The 18,780-nt window shown below is 55.4% G+C and overlaps 1 protein-coding gene across 1 annotated transcript in view; it reads left to right on the forward strand.

The window, feature by feature from the left end:
- The first annotated feature begins 14,364 nt into the window (after positions 1-14,364).
- Positions 14,365-18,780, forward strand: part of LOC140385244 (cytosolic non-specific dipeptidase-like) — a 50,384-nt gene continuing 45,968 nt past the window's right edge. Inside the window, exons 1-3 of the mRNA XM_072467170.1 lie at positions 14,365-14,521; positions 15,797-15,940; positions 16,859-17,021. Of these exons, the coding sequence (XP_072323271.1) occupies positions 14,462-14,521; positions 15,797-15,940; positions 16,859-17,021 (367 nt within the window). The 5' untranslated portion in view covers positions 14,365-14,461. The remainder of the gene's footprint in view (positions 14,522-15,796; positions 15,941-16,858; positions 17,022-18,780) is intronic.

The raw sequence follows: 18,780 nt of genomic DNA on the forward strand, positions 1-18,780 counted from the left end.
GCGTAGTGGTCCTTTTTCCCGCAGCTTTTACAGATAGCCGAGTGGGCCGGGCAGCGCTGCCGGGGGTGTTTCGGTTGGCCGCAAAAATAGCAGCGGGGCCCACCCGGTTGGTCTGGGGTTCTGGCCGCGCAGGTTTGCGGGGGTGGGGGGGGCTGCCGGAGAGTTGATCGTGGCGGGGGTCCACGGAGCCCAAGGGGCTGCAGTGCGGTCGGGGGCGCAGGCGCGGGCGTTACGCGAGGCCACATCGAGGGATGCCGCCAGGGCCCGAGCTTCTGTGAGACCCAGAGATTCTTTCTCCAGAAGCCTCTGGCGGATCTGGGATGAAGCCAAACCTGCCACATACGCATCGTGGACCAGGAGCTCTGTGTGTTCGCTCGCCGTTACCGCCGGGCAGTTGCAGTTTCTTCCCAGGATCTGCAGGGCGTTATAGAACTCGTCCAGCGATTCTCCGGGAAGTTGTCGTCGTGTCGCGAGCTGGTAGCGTTCAAAAACCTGGTTGGCGGGCAGGATGTAGATGTCTTTCAGCGCGGCGATGGCCGCGGGGAAATCGTCCTCGTCCCCGATGAGTGAGTAGACGTCGGGACTCATCCTGGAATAGAGGACCTGCATCTTCTGTTTGTCCGTTGGTTTGCCGGGGGCCGTTCGGAGGTAGCCCTCAAAACACACCAGCCAATGTTTAAAGATAGAGGTCGAGTTAGCTGCTTGGGGTGCGATTCGCAGGCACTCCGGGGTGATGCGGAGCTCCATATTCCTACGTCGTTTTTTTATTTACGTCTGCTCAATAAATTGTAGGACCGTCAATATGACGCAAGGCAGGTTGAGGTAACATCAATTAAAGGCTTTATTGAGCAGACTTGTTCCCCAGCAACTCGGTTACAGAATGCAGCTGCTGGGAGAAATCCGGGTTCTTATCCGGGAATAGAGGGATATGGTCCCCGGAAGGTTAAGAGGTTTTAGTTCAGACAGGCCGCATGGTCAGTGCAGGCTTGGAGGGCCGAAGGGCCTGTTCCTGTGCTGTAATTTCTTTGTTCTTTGTATACAAGTCTCAAGATGTCATCACTGAGACAAGAAATTAACCCATAACTCAACAAGTTGCCCTCGTACGTCTGGTGGCGGCATGTAGGGGGAAGTCGTACGTTGGGTGGCTCCTGCTTGAGGCTTGTTTTTGGGAGTTTAAGGCCCTGTCCCAGGGTCAATGTTTTGATGATCGAATGTAGGAAGGCATAAGGAAAGTGGATGATGTCAAAAAATCAGAAGAAAGCCACCGTGAAGAAGAGAGGGAGTGAGCATTCGCCATCGAGTGAAAGATGGCGGAGGCTGGGTCACTGGGTGGGGCCGCACTGCTTACGCCAGAAAAGATGACCAATGTGACGGCTCTTTGGAATTGGGAAAGCAGTTCGCAAAGCACATGGAGGTGTTGAGGAAGGAGATGACGGTGGCGTTGAAGGTGTTGGTGGAGGAGCCAATTGCCCCGGTGAAGGTGGCTGTGTCTAAGGCATCGGCCAAGGTGCGGGAGCAGGGTGAGAAAATGAAGGGAGTGGAGGAGGCCATGTCGCAGCACAGCGATCAGCTCACCTCGATAGGGGATGGGCAACGGAGGGTGGTCGAGGCCAAAAAAGGGCTGCGAGCAAAGTTGGAGGATTTGAAAATCAATCGAGGCGGCGGAATTTGAGGATCGTGGGCGTGCCCGAGGAGGTGGAGGGCCTGAGGCCGACTGAGTACTTTGCCAAGGTGTTGGTGGAATTGGTGGGGTGAGAGAGGATTCCTCTCGGTATGAACTGGACCGGGCTCAACAATCATTGAGGCCTAAACCAAAGACGAATGAGCCGCCAAGAGCAGTGATTGTTTGCTTCCACAGGTACCATATGCAGGAGAAGGTCCTGAGTTGGGTGAAGCAGAAGTTAGAGGTGCAGTGGGCTGGAGCTGGTGTTTGTATCTACCAGGATATGCCTGTGGAACTGGCGACGAGGCGGGCGGCCTTCATCCGAGTGAAGACAGCACTGTATAACAGTGGGGTGCGCTCTCGCATAGTGTACCCAGCGAAATTGAGGGTGACCTACCACTCCAGAGACTTTTACTTTGAGGCGGCGGAAACGTTTGTGAAGGAGGAAAGTTTGGGGCAGAAGTGAGGAATGGGACTGAGGACTGGTCTTGGACTGTGGGTGGGGAGTTCGAAGAGTGTACATCTAGTTCTGTTTTCAATTTTTTACTTCATGCAGTTATATGGGTCAATTTCTGTCTTTGTTTTTTCTGGGATTTGTATGTTTGCGTGGGATATGTTTGGTTGAGGGGGGATATGTTTTTTCTGGTTGTTTTCCTGGGACTGGCCGGGGGGGTTCTGGGCAGGAGCTCCTGCACCAGCAAGCTTAAGTTAGCTAGTGAACGGAGGTGTAGTGGGGGGAGGGGCTGCGGACATTGGAACCTGGTGAGCAGGTTTCGATGGGCCTAGGAGGTGTGAAAAGGAGTGTGAGGGGATCGATACTGGGTGAGGGTTTTCGAGAGGAAGTGGATGGGGGATTCTGGGAGTGGAGAAGGGGTTCGATGGTAACAATGGGTGGGGGCGGGTCAGGTCCAGTGGGCTAGGCCCGGAGTTATGTTGATGGTGGATATGATGGTGGGAAGAGGGGGGACAGACCCCCGGTTTGGTTAGTTACGTGGAATGTGAGGGGGTTGGGAGGGCCAGTGAAGAGGTCGAGGGTGCTCGCGCACCTAAAAAGCTTAAAGGCTGATGTGGCTATGTTACAGGAGGCTCATTTGAGGATGAAGGGTCAGGGGAGGCTTAGGAAGGGCTGGGTAAGCCATACGTTTCATTCCGGGTTTGACAGCAGGGTGCGGGTGGGTAGCGGTTTTGGTTAGTTAGAGAGTGAGGTTCCAGATGGAGAAGATGGTGGCGGACCAGGGAGGTAGGTATGTGATAGTGACAGGGGTATTGGAGGGGAAGTTGGTGGTGTTGGCAAGTGTGTATGGTCCTAACTGGGACGATGTACGGTTCATGAAGAAGGTATGTGGGGTCATTCCTGACTTGGATTCTCATGAGCTGAGAGTGGGTGGGGACTGGAACTTAGTGCAGGAACCAAGGCTGGACAGGTCGCAGCTGCACTCGCTTGCCCAGTCAGGGGGGGTGGCGAAAGCATTGACTGGGCTTTTGGAGGAAATGATGGGAGGTTTTGGAGATGGGAGGAGAGGGGAGTTAGGGTATTAAAGAATCTGTTCCTTTCAGGTCGTTTTGCGAGTCTGGAGGAGTTGGGTGGAGAAATATGGACTGGGATAGGGGGAAGTATTTAGATATCTGCATCTCCGGGAATTTGCCAGGAAGGAGGTTCAGAGCTTCCCAATAGCGCCAGCCTCCACATTGTAGGAAGAGGTATTGACGACAGGGGGAATGGAGAAGGAGGTGGTATCAGCGATTTATGGGAAGAAGCTGGGGAGGACAAGGTATCATTGGAGGGGATTAAAGCCAAGTGGGAGGAAGAGTTGAGGGAGGTTATGGAAGATGGTCTGTGGTGTGAGGTGCAGCGGAGGGTAAACACCTCAATCTCGTGCGCAAAGTTGGGGCTGATACAGCTGAAGGTTGTGTATAGGGTGCATCTCACAAGGGTGAGGATGAGCTGACTCTTTGAGGGGGTGAAGGATGTATGTGAGCGTTGTGGGTGGAGCCCCCCAAACCACTTTCACGCAGTGGCGCACCTACATTTTTGGGGCCCTGAGGCTTGAACTGTTATGGGGGCCCCTTCGCAACCAGCTACGAGGTCTGGGTAACCACTGTTATCTTCTTCAATGGGTTGTTCCACGACAGATCACCACAAATTTTTTAAAAATTTAACCACTACATCTCATATTTTGATTAAAATTGCTGTACTGGATTATCTCACATGTCAAAGTCACTGGTGCGAATAAAACTTTCCTATGCCTTATAGTTTTCAAGTTATGGGGGGATGAAAATTAGGGAAATGTTATATACATGCATGATGCATCATAGAATGATGAAATAAAACATAGAAAAGACCACAGTCAATATAATCTTTTATTTTAGACACCTATGAGAATACATACTACATGAAGCACATTTTACAAAATACTCTTTTTCTGTTTTTTCTGGCAACATATTCACGTACAGTTTTGTCATATGAGAGCTTCCTTGCAATGTCATTTTCTAGAGACAATATGCATAAAGAATTTAAGCGCTCTTCAGTCATGGTAGACCGAAATTTGTTCTTTATAAAGGGTAGCTTTGAAAAATTCCTTTCTGCTTCACAGCTCGTGATAGGCATTGTCAAGTGCAGCTTAAGTGCAGTAGTAATATTGGGGAACACTTCAATTAGGTGTTGCTCACAAATAAGCTGAAGAACTTCTGCGCATTGCATTTTAGATGGCGTGTTTTCTTCTGTGTGCTGGGATTTCCTAAGGTGCAAATATTTTTTGAATTGATAACACTTGTTTACTAATTTGTGGTCAATATCATCTTTGTAATACGATATTATAAGTTTAATACTGTCCCCATCAATTTCAGAATTGTTCACCAATTCTGAGAGGAACTTTAACCTTTTCGCAATCTGCTCATATGGGTCAATCGTCTTGCGTAACTGGATTATCAAGCAGTCATGGAGTTGATATACAACTTCTATCCTAAATTTGTCAGCTCCTCTCAAAGAAGCAATACCACTTGTTCCATCTGAAAATGTTCTTGTAACAATGCGTTTGGAAGCATCAGAATAACTTGAGGTGATATCTTCACACAAACCTTTTGCTTCTGATTCAATGGGCGGGATTTCCCACACCCGCGCCGAAGTGCCCACGCCGTTGTGAACGCCGTTGAGGTTCACGACGGCGCAAAACGGCCCTGATCCCGACCGATTCAGGCCCCGACAAAGGATCGGGGCCGCGTCATCTACACGGGCCAGGCCTTGTCGCCGCGTAAAGGCGGCGCCGCATAGATGACGCGGCCGGCGACGCATAACTGGCGTCAACCCGCGCATGCGTGGCTGCCGTCCTCTCTAAGTCCGCCCCGCAAGGAGATGGCGGACAGATCTTGCGGGGCCGCGGAAGGAAGGAGGTCCTCCTTCAGAGAGGACGGCCCGACAATTGGTGGGCACTGGTCGCGGGCCATGCCCCATTTGAGGTACCCCCCCGGTGCAGGATCCCCCCGCCCCCCCGCAGGCCGCCCCCCCCAGCGTTCCCGCGCTGTTCCCGACGGCAGCGACCAGGTGTGGATGGCGCCGGGTGGAACCCGCCATTTTGGCCTGGCCGCTCGGCCCATCCGGGCCTGAGAATAGTGGAGGTGCCGGAGAATCGCCATTTTGGGTGCCTCCGGCGATTCTCCGGCCTACGGCCCGCGGAACTCGACGGGGCCGTTCCCGCCGCTTGGGAGAATCGCGGGAGGGCGCTGGACCGGCGTCCCGGGAAGTTTTGGCGGCCCAGGCGATTCTCCCAACCGGCGCGGGTGTGGAGAATCTCGCCCGCAGTGTGCAATCCTATCGGCTGAATTTTCTCTGAGTTCTTGAACAAACAAAAGTAAAGATGATAGCAGAAGATAACCTTCAAATGCATCAAAACCAGGGGCGTCATTCTCCGACCCCCCAGCGGGTTGGAGAATGGCCGTTGGCCGCCGTGAATCCCGCCCCCGCCGGTTGCCGAAGTCTCCAAAGGGAGAAAAGTCGGCGGGGCGTTAATGTCGCCGCTGCCGTCGGAGAATGGCACGGGTCTGCGCAAGGCAGCCGATTTTCGGCCTGCCGATATTCTCCCTTCCGGATGGGCCGAAGTCCCATCGACGTGATGACCGTTCACGTCGACGTAAATTAAACCTCCTTTTCATCGGCGTGAACCTGGAGCACAGTGTGGAGGTGAGTGACGGCCTGGGGGGTTGGCTCTGGGCAGGCGATGGCGTGGCCGCAGTCTGAATGTGTGAGGAGAAGTGTGTCTCGGGTTGTGTGTGTGTGTGTGCGGCGGGGTGGGGGGGGGTTAGAGTGGGCTGGGCTCCGGGGGAGTGCCGGGAGAGGGGTCCGTGCCGGGGGATGGGGGGTCCGTGCCGGGGAGGAGGTTGGGGGGGGGGAGGGTCCGTGCCGGGGAGGGGGATGGGGGGGTCCATGCCGGGGTGGAGGTTGGGGGGGGGGTCCGTGCCGGGGAGGGGGATGGGGGGGTCCGTGCCGGGGAGGAGGTTGGGGTCCGTGCCGGGGAGGAGGTGGGGGGGGTCCGTGCCGGGGAGGAGGTTGGGGGGGGGTCCGTGCCGGGGAGGGGGATGGGGGGTCCGTGCCGGGGAGGACGTTAGGGTCCGTGCCGGGGAGGAGGTTGGGGGGGGGGGTCCGTGCCGGGGAGGAGGTTGGTGGGGGGTCCGTGCCGGGGAGGGGGATGGGGGGTCCGTGCCGGGGAGGAGGTTGGGGTCCGTGCCGGGGTGGAGGTTGGGGGTGGTCCGTGCCAGGGAGGAGGATGGGGGGTCCGTGCCGGGGAGGAGGTTGGGGTCCATGCCGGGGAGGAGGTTGGGGTGGGTCCGTGCCGGGGAGGAGGTTGGGGGGGGTCCGTGCCGGGGTGGAGGTTGGGGGGGGTCCATGCCGGGGTGGAGGTTGGGGGGGGGGGGTCCGTGCCGGGGAGGGGGATGGGGGGTCCGTGCCGGGGAGGAGGCTGGGGTCCGTGCCGGGGAGGAGGTTGGGGGGGGTCCGTGCCGGGGAGGAGGCTGGGGGGGGGTCCGTGCCGGGGAAGGGGATGGGGGGGGTCCGTGCCGGGGAGGAGGCTGGGGGGGGGTCCGTGCCGGGGAAGGGGATGGGGGGGCCCGTGCTGGGGAGGAGGTTGGGGTCCGTGCCGGGGAGGAGGTTGGGGTCCATGCCGGGGTGGAGGTTGGGGGGGGGGGGTCCGTGCCGGGGAGGGGGATGGGGGATCCGTGCCGCGGAGGAGGTTGGGGTCCGTGCCGGGGAGGAGGTTGGGGGGGTCCGTGCCGGAGAGGAGGTTGGGGGGGTGTGTCCGTGCCGGGGAGGGGGATGGGGGGTCCGTGCCGGGGTGGTGGTTGGGGGAGTCCGTGCCGGGGAGGGGGATGGGGGGTCCGTGCCGGGGAGGAGGTTGGGGTCCGTGCCGGGGAGGAGGTTGGGGTCCGTGCCAGGGAGGAGGTTGGGGGGGGTCCGTGCCGGGGAGAGGGATGGGGGGGTCCGTGCCGGGGTGGAGATTGGGGGGGGGTCCGTGCTGGGGAGGGGGATGGGGGTCCTTGCCGGGGAGGAGGTTGGGGGTGGTCCGTGCCGGGGAGGAGGTTGGGGTCCGTGCCAGGGAGGAGGTTGGGGTGTCCGTGCCGGGGAGGAGGTTGGGGTCCGTGCCGGGGAGGAGGTTGGGGGGGGTTGTCCGTGCCGGGGAGGGGGATGCGAGGGCAAGTGAGTTGGTCCACCTGGCCAGGTGCCAGCCTCCAACAGTTGGACCCATGCGGTCTATGCCACCTGGCTTGGAAGAGGAGGGGATATGGGCAATGATGACTTGTCGTCGTTCCCCTCCCCCCCACCAGGCCGTCATGTTTTCCGATCATCCAGCGATGTTGGCCGCCGTGGCGGCAGCCGCTAATGTCTATGTTGCCCTGGTTGAGGAGGAGAAGGAGGAGGAGGAGCGTGCCAGAGAGGCGGCGCAGGCTGCCGCAGAGGGACAGGCGGCAGCCGCCCAGGCTGGAGGGACACCTGACCGACAGGACGAGGAGGGTGAGGAGGACGTCGCAGCCCCACGGCAACGGAGGCACCCGAGGGCGCCCCATGTGTACCGGCCCCGGCAGTCATACCAGGACCTCACGGACCGGGAATGCAGGAGGAGACTCCGGATGAGGCGGGAAACTGTGGCACACATCTGCCACCTGCTGGCACACCTGTCACCGCGTGGCACTGGCGGGGGACACGCTCTCCCCGTGTCCGTCAAGGTTACGGTGGCCCTGAACCTTTATGCAACGGGGTCATTCCAGGCACCGAGTGGGGACCTGTCCGGCATATCGCAGACATCGGTGCATCCGGGCAGTGACAGATGCCCTATATGCCATGGCGCACCACTACATCCGCTTCCCTGTGGACCGGGCCAGCCAAGATGCCCGGGTCGTGGGCTTCTCTGCCGTGGCCGGGTTCCCCATGGTCCAGGGCGCGATTGATGGGATGCACGTCGCCGTGCGGCCACCTGCAGATAACAGGGCCGTGTTCACCAATAGGAAGGGGACCTATTCGATGAACAGACAGGTGGTCTGCGACCACCGCATGATGATCCTGCACGTCTGCGCCCGTTACCCAGGCAGTATACGCGACTCATACGTGTTGTCGCGGTCATCCATCCCCGGCATGTACGAGGGACGCCATCCCCGGCTGAGGGGCTGGTTGCTGGGCGACAGGGGCTACCCATTGCGATCGTGGCTGATGACACCTATACGGAGGCCACGCAATGAGGCGGAGAACCGCTACAATGATGCCCATGTAGTGACAAGGGGAGTGATAGAGAGGTGCTTTGGCGTGCTGAAGATGCGTTTCAGGTGCCTGGACCTCTCTGGGGGCGCCCTCCAGTATCGGTCAGATAGGGTCGGCCACATCATTGTGGTGTGCTGCGTCCTGCACAACATAGCCCAGCAGAGGGGCGATGTGCTGCAGGCAGAGGAGGGCGGAGTGGAGGAGCAGCAGGAAGAGGCGCAGTCCTCCCCAGATGAGGGGGATGGGGGTAATGGTCAGGGCAGACGGGGTAGACACAGGCGGGTGGCTGTCCACCGTTACCGGCTGGCCCAGCGGGCACGGGACAGACTGATAGCCGCCCGCTTCACTGACTAGATGGGCGTGGGAATCGGGTAGTATGGCCACAGACCGCACACCATGGCAACAGCCGACCACACACACCCCCCACCCATCCACCCACCCAGCACCCTCACCCCCCTCCCCAACTCCACCCACCCCACCCGCATGCACACCAACCCCCCCCATTGCCGATCCACCTGCGGCACAACGGGCCGGGCTCACACAGTTGCGGGTGGACGCGTGTCTATTGCAGGCCATGGAGGATGATGACAACCCGCCCTGCGGTGAGCTCCTGGCTCCACATCGTTGGACTATGTCTGACCCATGGCCACAGTACCACCATCCACCCGGACCATCCCTGCATGCGGCTGTGACACTGCAGCGCACGGTCCCGTCTTCTGCCCGGGGGATGTTGATGGCGGCCCAGGGGGAAGGGGGCAGACTCACCTGGGGCTGAGGTAAGACCACCCCTCACACACACACTTGCGCTCAACGTACATGACACCCCCGCACGCTTTGGACAGAGCACAAAGGCAGCTTCTGTAGGTGTAACATTGACTTTAATAACCAAAGGAGTTCATGCACGTGCCCTAGCCCCTAAAACTCATCTGTGCCCTGCACCCGTGCCAACTTACTCAGTGTCTAATTGTTTGGCCTTACGGGCCCTTTGACTACGTCTACGTGGTTCCCCAGACGGTACAGCAGAACTGGAGGTGGACTCCTGTGATTCCTGCCCTCTGACACTGGATCCCTTTGGCGGCCGTTTCCTGGGGCGTCCTGGCCTAGATGGGCCAGGCTGCGGCCCGGGCGACTGGGATGGCGAGCTGCCAGCCTGTCCTGCCCGTTGCCCACCCGATGCACCTGGGACGGAAGGGGGGGAGTCCGAGGTGTCGCGGTGTACCGGGACCTCCCCTACAGGCCTCTACATGGGTGGGGGATGCGAACGGACTGGCCATCCGACGCCCCCCCCGACATCTGGCGCTGCCAGTCCTGGAGGCCCGTGCTGGTATCGACAGGGGTCTGCAGGTTTGCAGCCATGGAGCCCAGGGGGTTGGCAAACCCTGTCTGTGACAGTGCGACGCCGGCTCGCACATGGCCACTGGCGCCGATGCCCTCAGCGATGGCCTGCAGAGACTGGGCCATGGCCTGCTGAGACTGGGCCATGGCCTGCAGAGATTGGGCTATGGCGTTGAGCGCCTCTGCCATCTGGCGCTGGCACTGGCTCATGGCCTCCTGTGAGAGGGCAGCCATGTCCTGGGCCACAGACGCCGCCTGCACGGAAAGCCCCAGGCCTCGCAAACCGTTCCCCATGTCTGACACCGTCGCACCCATTGCCTCCACTGCGGACGCCACCCGTGCGGTGTCAGCCTGGTTGGCACGCATGACCGGCACCACTCCCAGCTCCTGGACGCGGGTGGACTCCTCCACCTGCGACTGCAGCCGCCGCAAGCCGGCCGTCACCCTCTTCGCTCGTCTGCGGGTCGGTGGTTGCATCGGATCTATGTGTGGGTGTGGTAACTCCAGGAACCCGGGATCCATCTGGGCGGCAGATGTTCGCTTGGGCTGGGCTGCCCTCCGACCGCCCGGCCCCTCTGCTGCTCCTACCTCCACCTGCTGTACCGGGACGGCTGTGTTGTGCGCACCAGTGAGTGTAGCAGACGCCTCATCACGAAAGTGCCCAACCGAGGTGAGTGTTTCTGCGATGGTGGAGGGTGTTGGTGACAGCAATGGCGTTGTGTCGTGCTCTTCGTCCCACTCTGAGTCCATGGCACTTTGGGGTGGGGGTTCGTCTCCACCCATCCACTCTGAGTCACTGTCCGGTATTTCGTCTTCCTGGGTAGTGCTGTCCCGGGTAGGGGTGTCCTGGGCAGTGCTGTCCCGGGTAGTGGTGTCCTGGGTAGTGGTGTCCTGGGTAGTGGTGTCCTGGCTCGGATGTAACGGGGGCCTGTGGCTGCCCCCCTCGTCGCTGGGTGGTCGCTCCCGCACGTGACGGGGGTGTCGTCTCCCTGTTGCTCCAGGTCTCTCCGTCTCCCGTGGTGTGCGAGGGGCATCCTGCGGGCGCCGCATGCTGGAGGGTCCGGGTCTCTCTGTCTCCCGTGGCCTCCGAGGGGCATCCTGCGGGCGTCGCATGCTGGAGGGTCCGGGTCTCTCCGTCTCCCGTGGCCTCCGAGGGGCATCCTGCGGGCGTCGCATGCTGGAGGGTCTGGGTCTCTCCGTCTCCCGTGGTCTTCGAGGGGCATCCTGCGGGCGTCGCATGCTGGAGGGTCCGGGTCTCTCCGTCTCCCGTGGCCTCCGAGGGGCATCCTGCGGGCGGTCTGCATCTGCGGGGATGGGTGCCTGGACGTTTGGTCCTGCAATACACAATGAAGCATGCATGGTTAAACATCAGGCAGTGATCAGGTGATATGGGGGAGGGGGATATAGGGGAGGGGGGATATGGGGACAGGCTGTCGGTGGCTCACTTGCTAGTACGCCCCCGACCTCTGCATCAGCAACCTCCCGGTCCTCAGGTCCGCCAGCCAGTTCCAGGGCCCTTTCCTCGTGTTCGGTCAGCGGCCTCTCATCAGCGGGGCCTCCTCCAGTCCTCACATGCTCCCTATTGTTGTGTACGCGCTTCCCCTGTGGGGGGGGGCGGGTGGCAGGGGTAAAAGGCAACACTGTTATGCAGGTATATGAATGCACGCCATCGGTTGCGCGTGTATTGCAGAGGTTAAGGTTAGGGCTGGATTCACTTGGGGAAATGGGGGAAGGCGGATATGGGGGAGGGGGGATATGGGGGAGGGGGGATATGGGGAGGGGGATATGGGGGAGGGGGGATATGGGGGAGGGGGATTTGGAGGATATGGGGATTTGGAGGAAATGGGGGAGGGGGGATATGGGGGAGGGGGGATATAGGGGAGGGGGGATATGGGGGAGGGGGTATATGGGGAGGGGGATATGGGGAGGGGGATATGGGTAGGGGGGATATAGGGGCGGGTGTATATGGGGGGTTTGGGGGAGGGGGGATATGGGGGATATATGGGGGAGGAGGGATATGGGGAGGGGGGATATGGGGGAGAGGGGGATATGGGGGAGGGGGGATATGGGGGAGGGGATATGGGGGAGGGGGTATATGGGGGATATGGGGGAGGGGGATATGGCGGAGGGGGGATATGGGGGAGGGGGGATATGGGGGAGGGGGTTATGGGGGAGGGGGGTTTTGGGGGAGGGGGGATATGGGGGAGGGGGGTTATGGGGGAGGGGGGTTATGGGGGAGGGGGGTTATGGGGGAGGGGGGATATGGGGGAGGGGGGATATGGGGGAGGGGGGATATGGGGAGGGGGTATATGGGGAGGAGGGATATGGGGGAGAGGGGGATATGGGGGGGCTCACCCTGCCTGCTCTGACAAGGTCGTTCACCTTCTTGTGGCACTGGGTGCCTGTCCGTGGTGTCAGGGCCGCAGCGGTGACGGCCTCTGCCACCTGCCTCCACAGACGCCGGCTGTGGCGTGGGGCAACTCTGCGGCCGTGCCCGGGATACAGGGCGTCCCTCCTCTGCTCCACCGCGTCCAGGAGCGCCTCCACATCCCGTGACTCGAACCTCGGGGCTGAGCGGCGGCCAGCCATCCAGTCGGGTGTTCCGGTCGGGTGTTCCGGTCGGGTGGGGGGGGAGTAGCGCGGCCTTATGAGCCGTCACGCCGTGCGGCGCGTATGACGCTGCACGGCGTGAACCACTGCGCAAGCGCGGATCCCGTTACGTCGCTGCTAGCCCATTTCGGACCGGAGACTTTTGACCCATTTTTCCGACGTGACGCAAGTCGGATTTGCGCCGTTTTTTGCGCCGATCGGCGGACTTTCCGCCGATAACGGAGAATTTCGCCCCAAGGGTTTGGAGTTTCTTACTTGTTTTGTTGAAACGCTCCAGCACTTCTTCCCAAACGACTGTTAAAATAGCATATTCCAACTTTACCAGCTTGTGGTATAAATTCTTTGCATCTCGTTTACATTCAGGCTTCACTTCTGAGTCTTCAAAAATATGTTTTGAGAGTTTGTAAAATACTCATATATCCATTTTTAATTGCCCGGACTGCTTCATAGTGTGCAGACCATCTAGTTACACTTAAGCTCTTTAGAGAAAAATGTAGATTGTCCTGTGTGTTTAAAATCACCCATCGTCATGGAGGCATAGCCTCGGCTATGCGATCGTAGCCTACCTTCCGTTCACCTCTTCATAAAAACAATAGGCTTAGGCTAATCTAACACTATTTCACCTTTATTACTTACCTTACTTTTTAAAATATAGCATTTATTTTTGAGTAGGGGTAATTAAAATATTGTATCCTTATGAACACTTTATTGAAAAAAATTCTTGTCTAGATCGCTACCACGAGTGCAATCACGTTGAAAATTCACGTTAGCATTGTGATTGCCTTTTCAACGGCACGTTACGACACGTCATCTACTGTTCGTATTTCTGTCATAAATGTTAATAGTGTTTTAAATTATTTATAATTATTTTATATTCAATATATTTAGAATGAAACATCCTTAATTTGATCGTTTTTTTTTTTCGTTTACGGCTAGCCTACATGATACTTTAATAACCTTTTAATTTTTGTTTTAACTATTATTTTGTATTGAATTACACTATATTATTAATTTTTTTTTTTTAAACCCCTTCTCATACAGTAGACCCAAAATTTTTAAGCAATGTTGACTATAGTCGCTTCTGGGGCCCCTCCGGGATTGGAGGCCCTGAAGCTTAAGCTTCATTAGTTTCACAGTAGATCCGCCCCTGCGTTCACATGTTTTGGTCCAGCCCCAAGCTGGAGGGGTATTGGAGGGATATTTTTAAGGTTATCTCGGGGGGTGGTGCATGTGAGTTTCGAACCCTCGAGGCCATTTTCAGGGAGTCGGACCAGCCCGGGCTGCAGGTGGGTGGGGGGGCGGGGGGGGGGATGTTTTAGCCTTTGTATCGCTGATTGCCCGGAGGCAGGTCCTGCTGGGGTCGGGTGGAGGTCAGCTTCTCTGCCCTGTGCCTCAGCGTGGCGGGGGGACCTGCTGGAGTTTTTGACGCTCGAGAAGGTGATGTTTGAGCTGAGGGGGGAGGATGGAAGGGTTCTAAAATTCATGGGCATTGTTTATCCTGCACTTTCAAGAACTGGATGCCATCGAACATTAGGATGGGGAGGGAGGCAATTTGGGGGGGGCGGGGGGGGGGGGGGTGGGCATTGAGTATATTGTTTACTGTTTATTGTGTATGAGATGACTGTTGATTCTCTTTTGGTCTTGTTTTGTTTTGTTGTATTTGTAAAGTAGGGGTGATGTTTGGGTTTGTATGTTGAAGGGGATACTGGTTGAGGGATTGGTATTGTATTTGTTATTGTTGGTTATCTTCTGTTTGTTGCGTATTTGATGAAAATGTGGAAAAGATGGAGAATAATTTTTTTTTAAAACAAGTTGTAGTGGCACCAAAATAAAACAAATGCTGCCTCTGTTATTTTGATAAGCTTTTTAAAAGAAAGGTTTTACATTAATGTCACCTTTTGACCGAGATCTTCATTGAAAAGGTGACAAAGGGCAAATTAGTTGAATTACAACGGACCTTAATTCAAGACTATGCAATGGTTGCAGATTTGGGTGGGTGGAGCTTCAGGATTTCTCAAACGTTTAAAAACAGGAAGATGCGGAGTCTAGTTCCATAACTCAGCGTATAATTCTCCTGTCAGAACTCCAACTGCAGCCTGCTTACCAGAGCAATGTCGTACCTTCCCAAACTTTTCAAGCACATCGATGACAATCAGGAGTTATACGTCAAAGTAAGTTTTTACGGTTACTACGTTTTTTTAACATTTCCACACACCTTTTTAATGATACAACATGAACACATTTCAGAGCATTAATGATCTGAGGAGAAAGGAATGTTGAAACATTGGAGTTGAACATCTGTTGACTGCGAGTCATTGCTAAGAGTGAACTGGCCAGAAAATGGTGTTTGATGTTTACACAGGCTAATAAAGAGATCCTTGTCCTTTTGGGGAGTTTGGCTCAATGTCGGGTACATTCATGTGAGCAGACATAAACTTGTTTCAGTGCTTACAGAAAAGGCAGCTCCACAATACTCTAAATTTTTTTAAAAATCTTTTGGCATTAGTGCTGTGTACAGTTCATAGTCCAAAGTTTCTTTTAAATGAGACCATGTAATCGATGGCACAGTGCCTGAATGCAGTAGGGCAAGATTTAGGGTGGGATTTTCTGCTCCTGCCAGTGGTGGAAATCGTGACCAGGCACATGGGAACATTTATCCAGAGAAAGGAAGCTTGAAGACATCAGAGCTGTGTTGTGTTCTGCTCACAGGCAAAAGTGAAATAAAGGCTGGATCACATGACACATGTCCATTCTAGTGATGTTATGCCGAAATCCCTTGAAGGAATATTACAAATGCTTCCTCATGCCCCTTCATCCTGTCACCACCCTGTTGCCTTTGTATCCAACATTATCCATGTTGCTTTTCCTGCCCTCCACCTGACCTATTTAATGTTGATGTCCTCATGCTCTTTGACCTGTACCCTCCCCTTCTCTAGGCCGCATGGACCCTGACTAAGTGGGACCCTCCTCCCCATGAAACCATCCAATAACAACCCAAGACCTTTCAGCTACTAACTTACACAATGTCGATGTCTCTCTGACTGTGACTGTGTCACCTGCCTCTGGTATCATGCCTCTAGACCTCCAGAATAAATTGCCCTCATATGGTGCTCTAACCTCACCGCTAATCCATGGAACCCCAGCCTTTCTTTTGTTAAGGGGTGTGATCTAATCCTGCTCCCAACTATTGTGTTGTTGTGATACTTTGTTAAAATGATGAGTGATCCAGAAAAGAAGCAAGGAAGCAGATGGTTAAATATCTACAATGTGGATGTCCTGGGCGTGGTTGTATTGACAGAATTCATGTTGGGGACTGTTGGTTTGCAGAAAACCATCTTCATCACAGCCACCAATCGACGGGTAGTTCACCTGTAATCGGTGGAGAAAATCACAAGATGTCAAGGCAGCTTTTTTAATTCCGTTACTTGATTGTCTTGTTTCCATAGCGCCTGGCAGATTGGGTGGCAATTCAGAGTGTCTCGGCATGGCCGGAGAAGAGAGGCGAAACCAAAAGGATGGTGGAATTTGTTGGCAAAGAGATAGAACGACTGGGTGGATCTGTGGAGCTGGCTGACATTGGACAACAAACGGTGAGAACCGATTGGTCACATTGAAACTCAATTTTACACGTTTGTCTCTTCCAAATGGTTTTCTCTTTTCTCCTCCTCAGACTGTTGAATCTTGAGACAAGGGGCGGGAGTCTCCGATCCCGCGGCGGGTCAGAGAATCGGCGGCGACCGGAGAATCGTCTGCAATGGCGCCGGCGCGGTCACCGCCGCGCCAGTCGGGGGCCGCTTAACGTGGCCCCCCCTGGCGATTCTCCGCGCTCAACGGGCCGATTGCCCACCAAGTTGGCTGAGTCCCGCCGGCGTTGTTCGCAGTGGTCCTACCCGGCGGGACCTCTGCGTTCTGGCTGCAGGGGTCATCCTGCTGTGGGGGAGGGGGTATCTAACTCGGGGGTGGGGGGGGGGGGCTCCACGGTGGCCAGGCCCACGATCGGGGGCTACCAATCGGCAGGCGGGCTAATTCCGGGGGGGGGGGGGGCTATGTTCCCCCACGCCGGGTCCCTGTAGGGCTCTGCCATGTTGCCCGCGGGCCAGCGCAGAGAAGGCAACCCACGCGCATGCGTGGACCCGCGCCAGCCGTGGTGCACATGCGCAGATCTGCGGCGCCCATGCTGGCGCCCGTATCAGCAGCTGGAGCTGCGTGAAGCGCTCCAGTGCCATGCTGGCCCCCTATGCGGCGCAGGATCGCAGGTGACGCCGTCGTAAAATGCTCCGGCGTTTATGACAGCATCAACATTTTGCCCCATTATTGGAGAATCCCGCCCATGGTTTCCAGAGGGCTGACAGCCCACGTTACACCCTTTGATAACTTGATAGTTTTATTCATGTGATCAGTTCTTTGGAATTGTACTTCTGAAATGATCCATTAGCGCTCTCTGCAATAACGTTTTACAATCTTCTGTAAATCATAAATTTCATCATCTGAAATGTACTGATTTACAGCTGCCTGATGGAAAAAAGATTCCTCTTCCTCCAATCCTATTGGCCACACTAGGCAATGACCCAAAAAAGAAGACTGTGTGCATCTATGGTCATCTGGATGTTCAACCGGCCCAAATTGAGGATGGGTGGGACACAGAGCCATTCACATTGGTGGAAAAAGATGGTGAGACATTTTACTTTTCTCATTTACATTCAATAGAAATCCATTTCTTGTTTGTGTCCTGGAGCAGTTTAGAACGATGACGGAAAGAAGACATCGAAGGAGTGGGACCAGAGAAACTATGGGAAGCAGCAAGCGTTCAGAGAGCAATGGGAGCAGAGAGAGCAGCAGGGAGAGTCCCCAGAGCAGAAAAAGTTGCATAGAGAGTTTTGGGAGCAGCGGGGGCAGCGGCAGTACCTTAAAGCCAAGGCTGATGGAGCTACAAAGAGCTGTGTACTGACCCAAACAGAACATACACAATGGGTACCTTAAAGCAATAAGAATGAACATCCTGCACCTCATCAGAAATGTATACATAGGGCGGCACGGTAGCACAGTGGTTAGCACTGCTGCCTCATGGCATTGACGGCCCGGGTTTGATCCGGGCCCCGGGTCACTACCCATGTGGAGTTTGCACAGTCTCCCTGTGTCTACATGGGTCTCACCCCACAACACAAAGATATGCAGGGTATGTGGATTGGCCACACTAAATTGCCCCTTTATTGAAAAATGAAGAAAAGAAATGTATACATTGACAAGCCAGAAAATGATAATCATGTACACAATGAGATGAAGAGCGGTGACCACATCTTTCACACCGTCATTCTAATGGAAAGCATCAATGTCCTCTCGCCATCCAATGTTTGCCAAGATTAAAATTATCGGCCCTATGAAAATTGGCAGCTATTCGTTATTGGCCAAGGTTGGTGCACAGCCAAGTGCCAACATCCTACCCCTGTGAATTCTAAAAGACACATATCCACAGACATGGAAACCGACTGGTGTGAAACCCTCAGTGTACAACAGGTCACTAGTTCCATGTACAGGATTCATAGTCCTGGAGTTTAAGTACAATCAATCCTCATGGGTGTCACAGATGCTCTATGTTGTGGAGCCTAAATGCCCAGTGGTTGCAAACCTACCGGTATGTTTTGGCCTGACACAGCAACTATACATGGAATTAGTCAGACTTCACAGGGCAGAGCAATCTCAGAAAGAACACCTATCACCTTACCTCATGCATTAACATTGAAAAGCCCAGAACATCTTGACAAAATTGGCAGTTTCAAGGGAGTTGCAACATTGAAATTGCAGGAGAATGCAATTCCATCATTTGATCTGGTACGACATGCCAGCAACGACAAAGAAGAGGCTACAAAGGTTCATACCATATAGAAGCTGTGGAATACCATTATTGAAGGATGGCCTGATTCAATTCAGCATGTACATGAACAACATGAGACCATTTTGACCTTACCAAGATGAATCGGGGATCCCCAGATAGTCATTTTTAAAGTCAGGCAGGTCATCACACTGGAATATTTGCAACCTGACATTTGTCAACAACTTCATTACTCACACAGAGAGGGCCAGAGATCGAATGAGAACAGTCATTGGCCGGGTATGAACAATGACATTGCGGTCGTCGTCAAGCAGTGAGAGGCTGGACAAGAGCCTTTAATAAGTCAGCGCAAGAAAGCATTGATTCCACATGAATTTCCTACCCAGCCTTGGTCCAATATTGCACCCGACCTTTTCCATGTCCATGACACTGACTTCACCATCATAGGCAACTACTTTGTCAAGTGCTCCATTATTCGGCAGTTGCACAATAGTGCAACTATCGCACACTAAGTGCTATTTTCAGTTTATTTGGTGTGTCCAGAGAGATCACAACGGATTTTGGTTCAAAATTTATTGGTAAGCCATTTCAGGATGTGTG

The sequence above is a fragment of the Scyliorhinus torazame genome, chromosome 11 (genome assembly GCF_047496885.1).
Source record: "Scyliorhinus torazame isolate Kashiwa2021f chromosome 11, sScyTor2.1, whole genome shotgun sequence".
Lineage (NCBI taxonomy): Eukaryota > Metazoa > Chordata > Chondrichthyes > Carcharhiniformes > Scyliorhinidae > Scyliorhinus > Scyliorhinus torazame.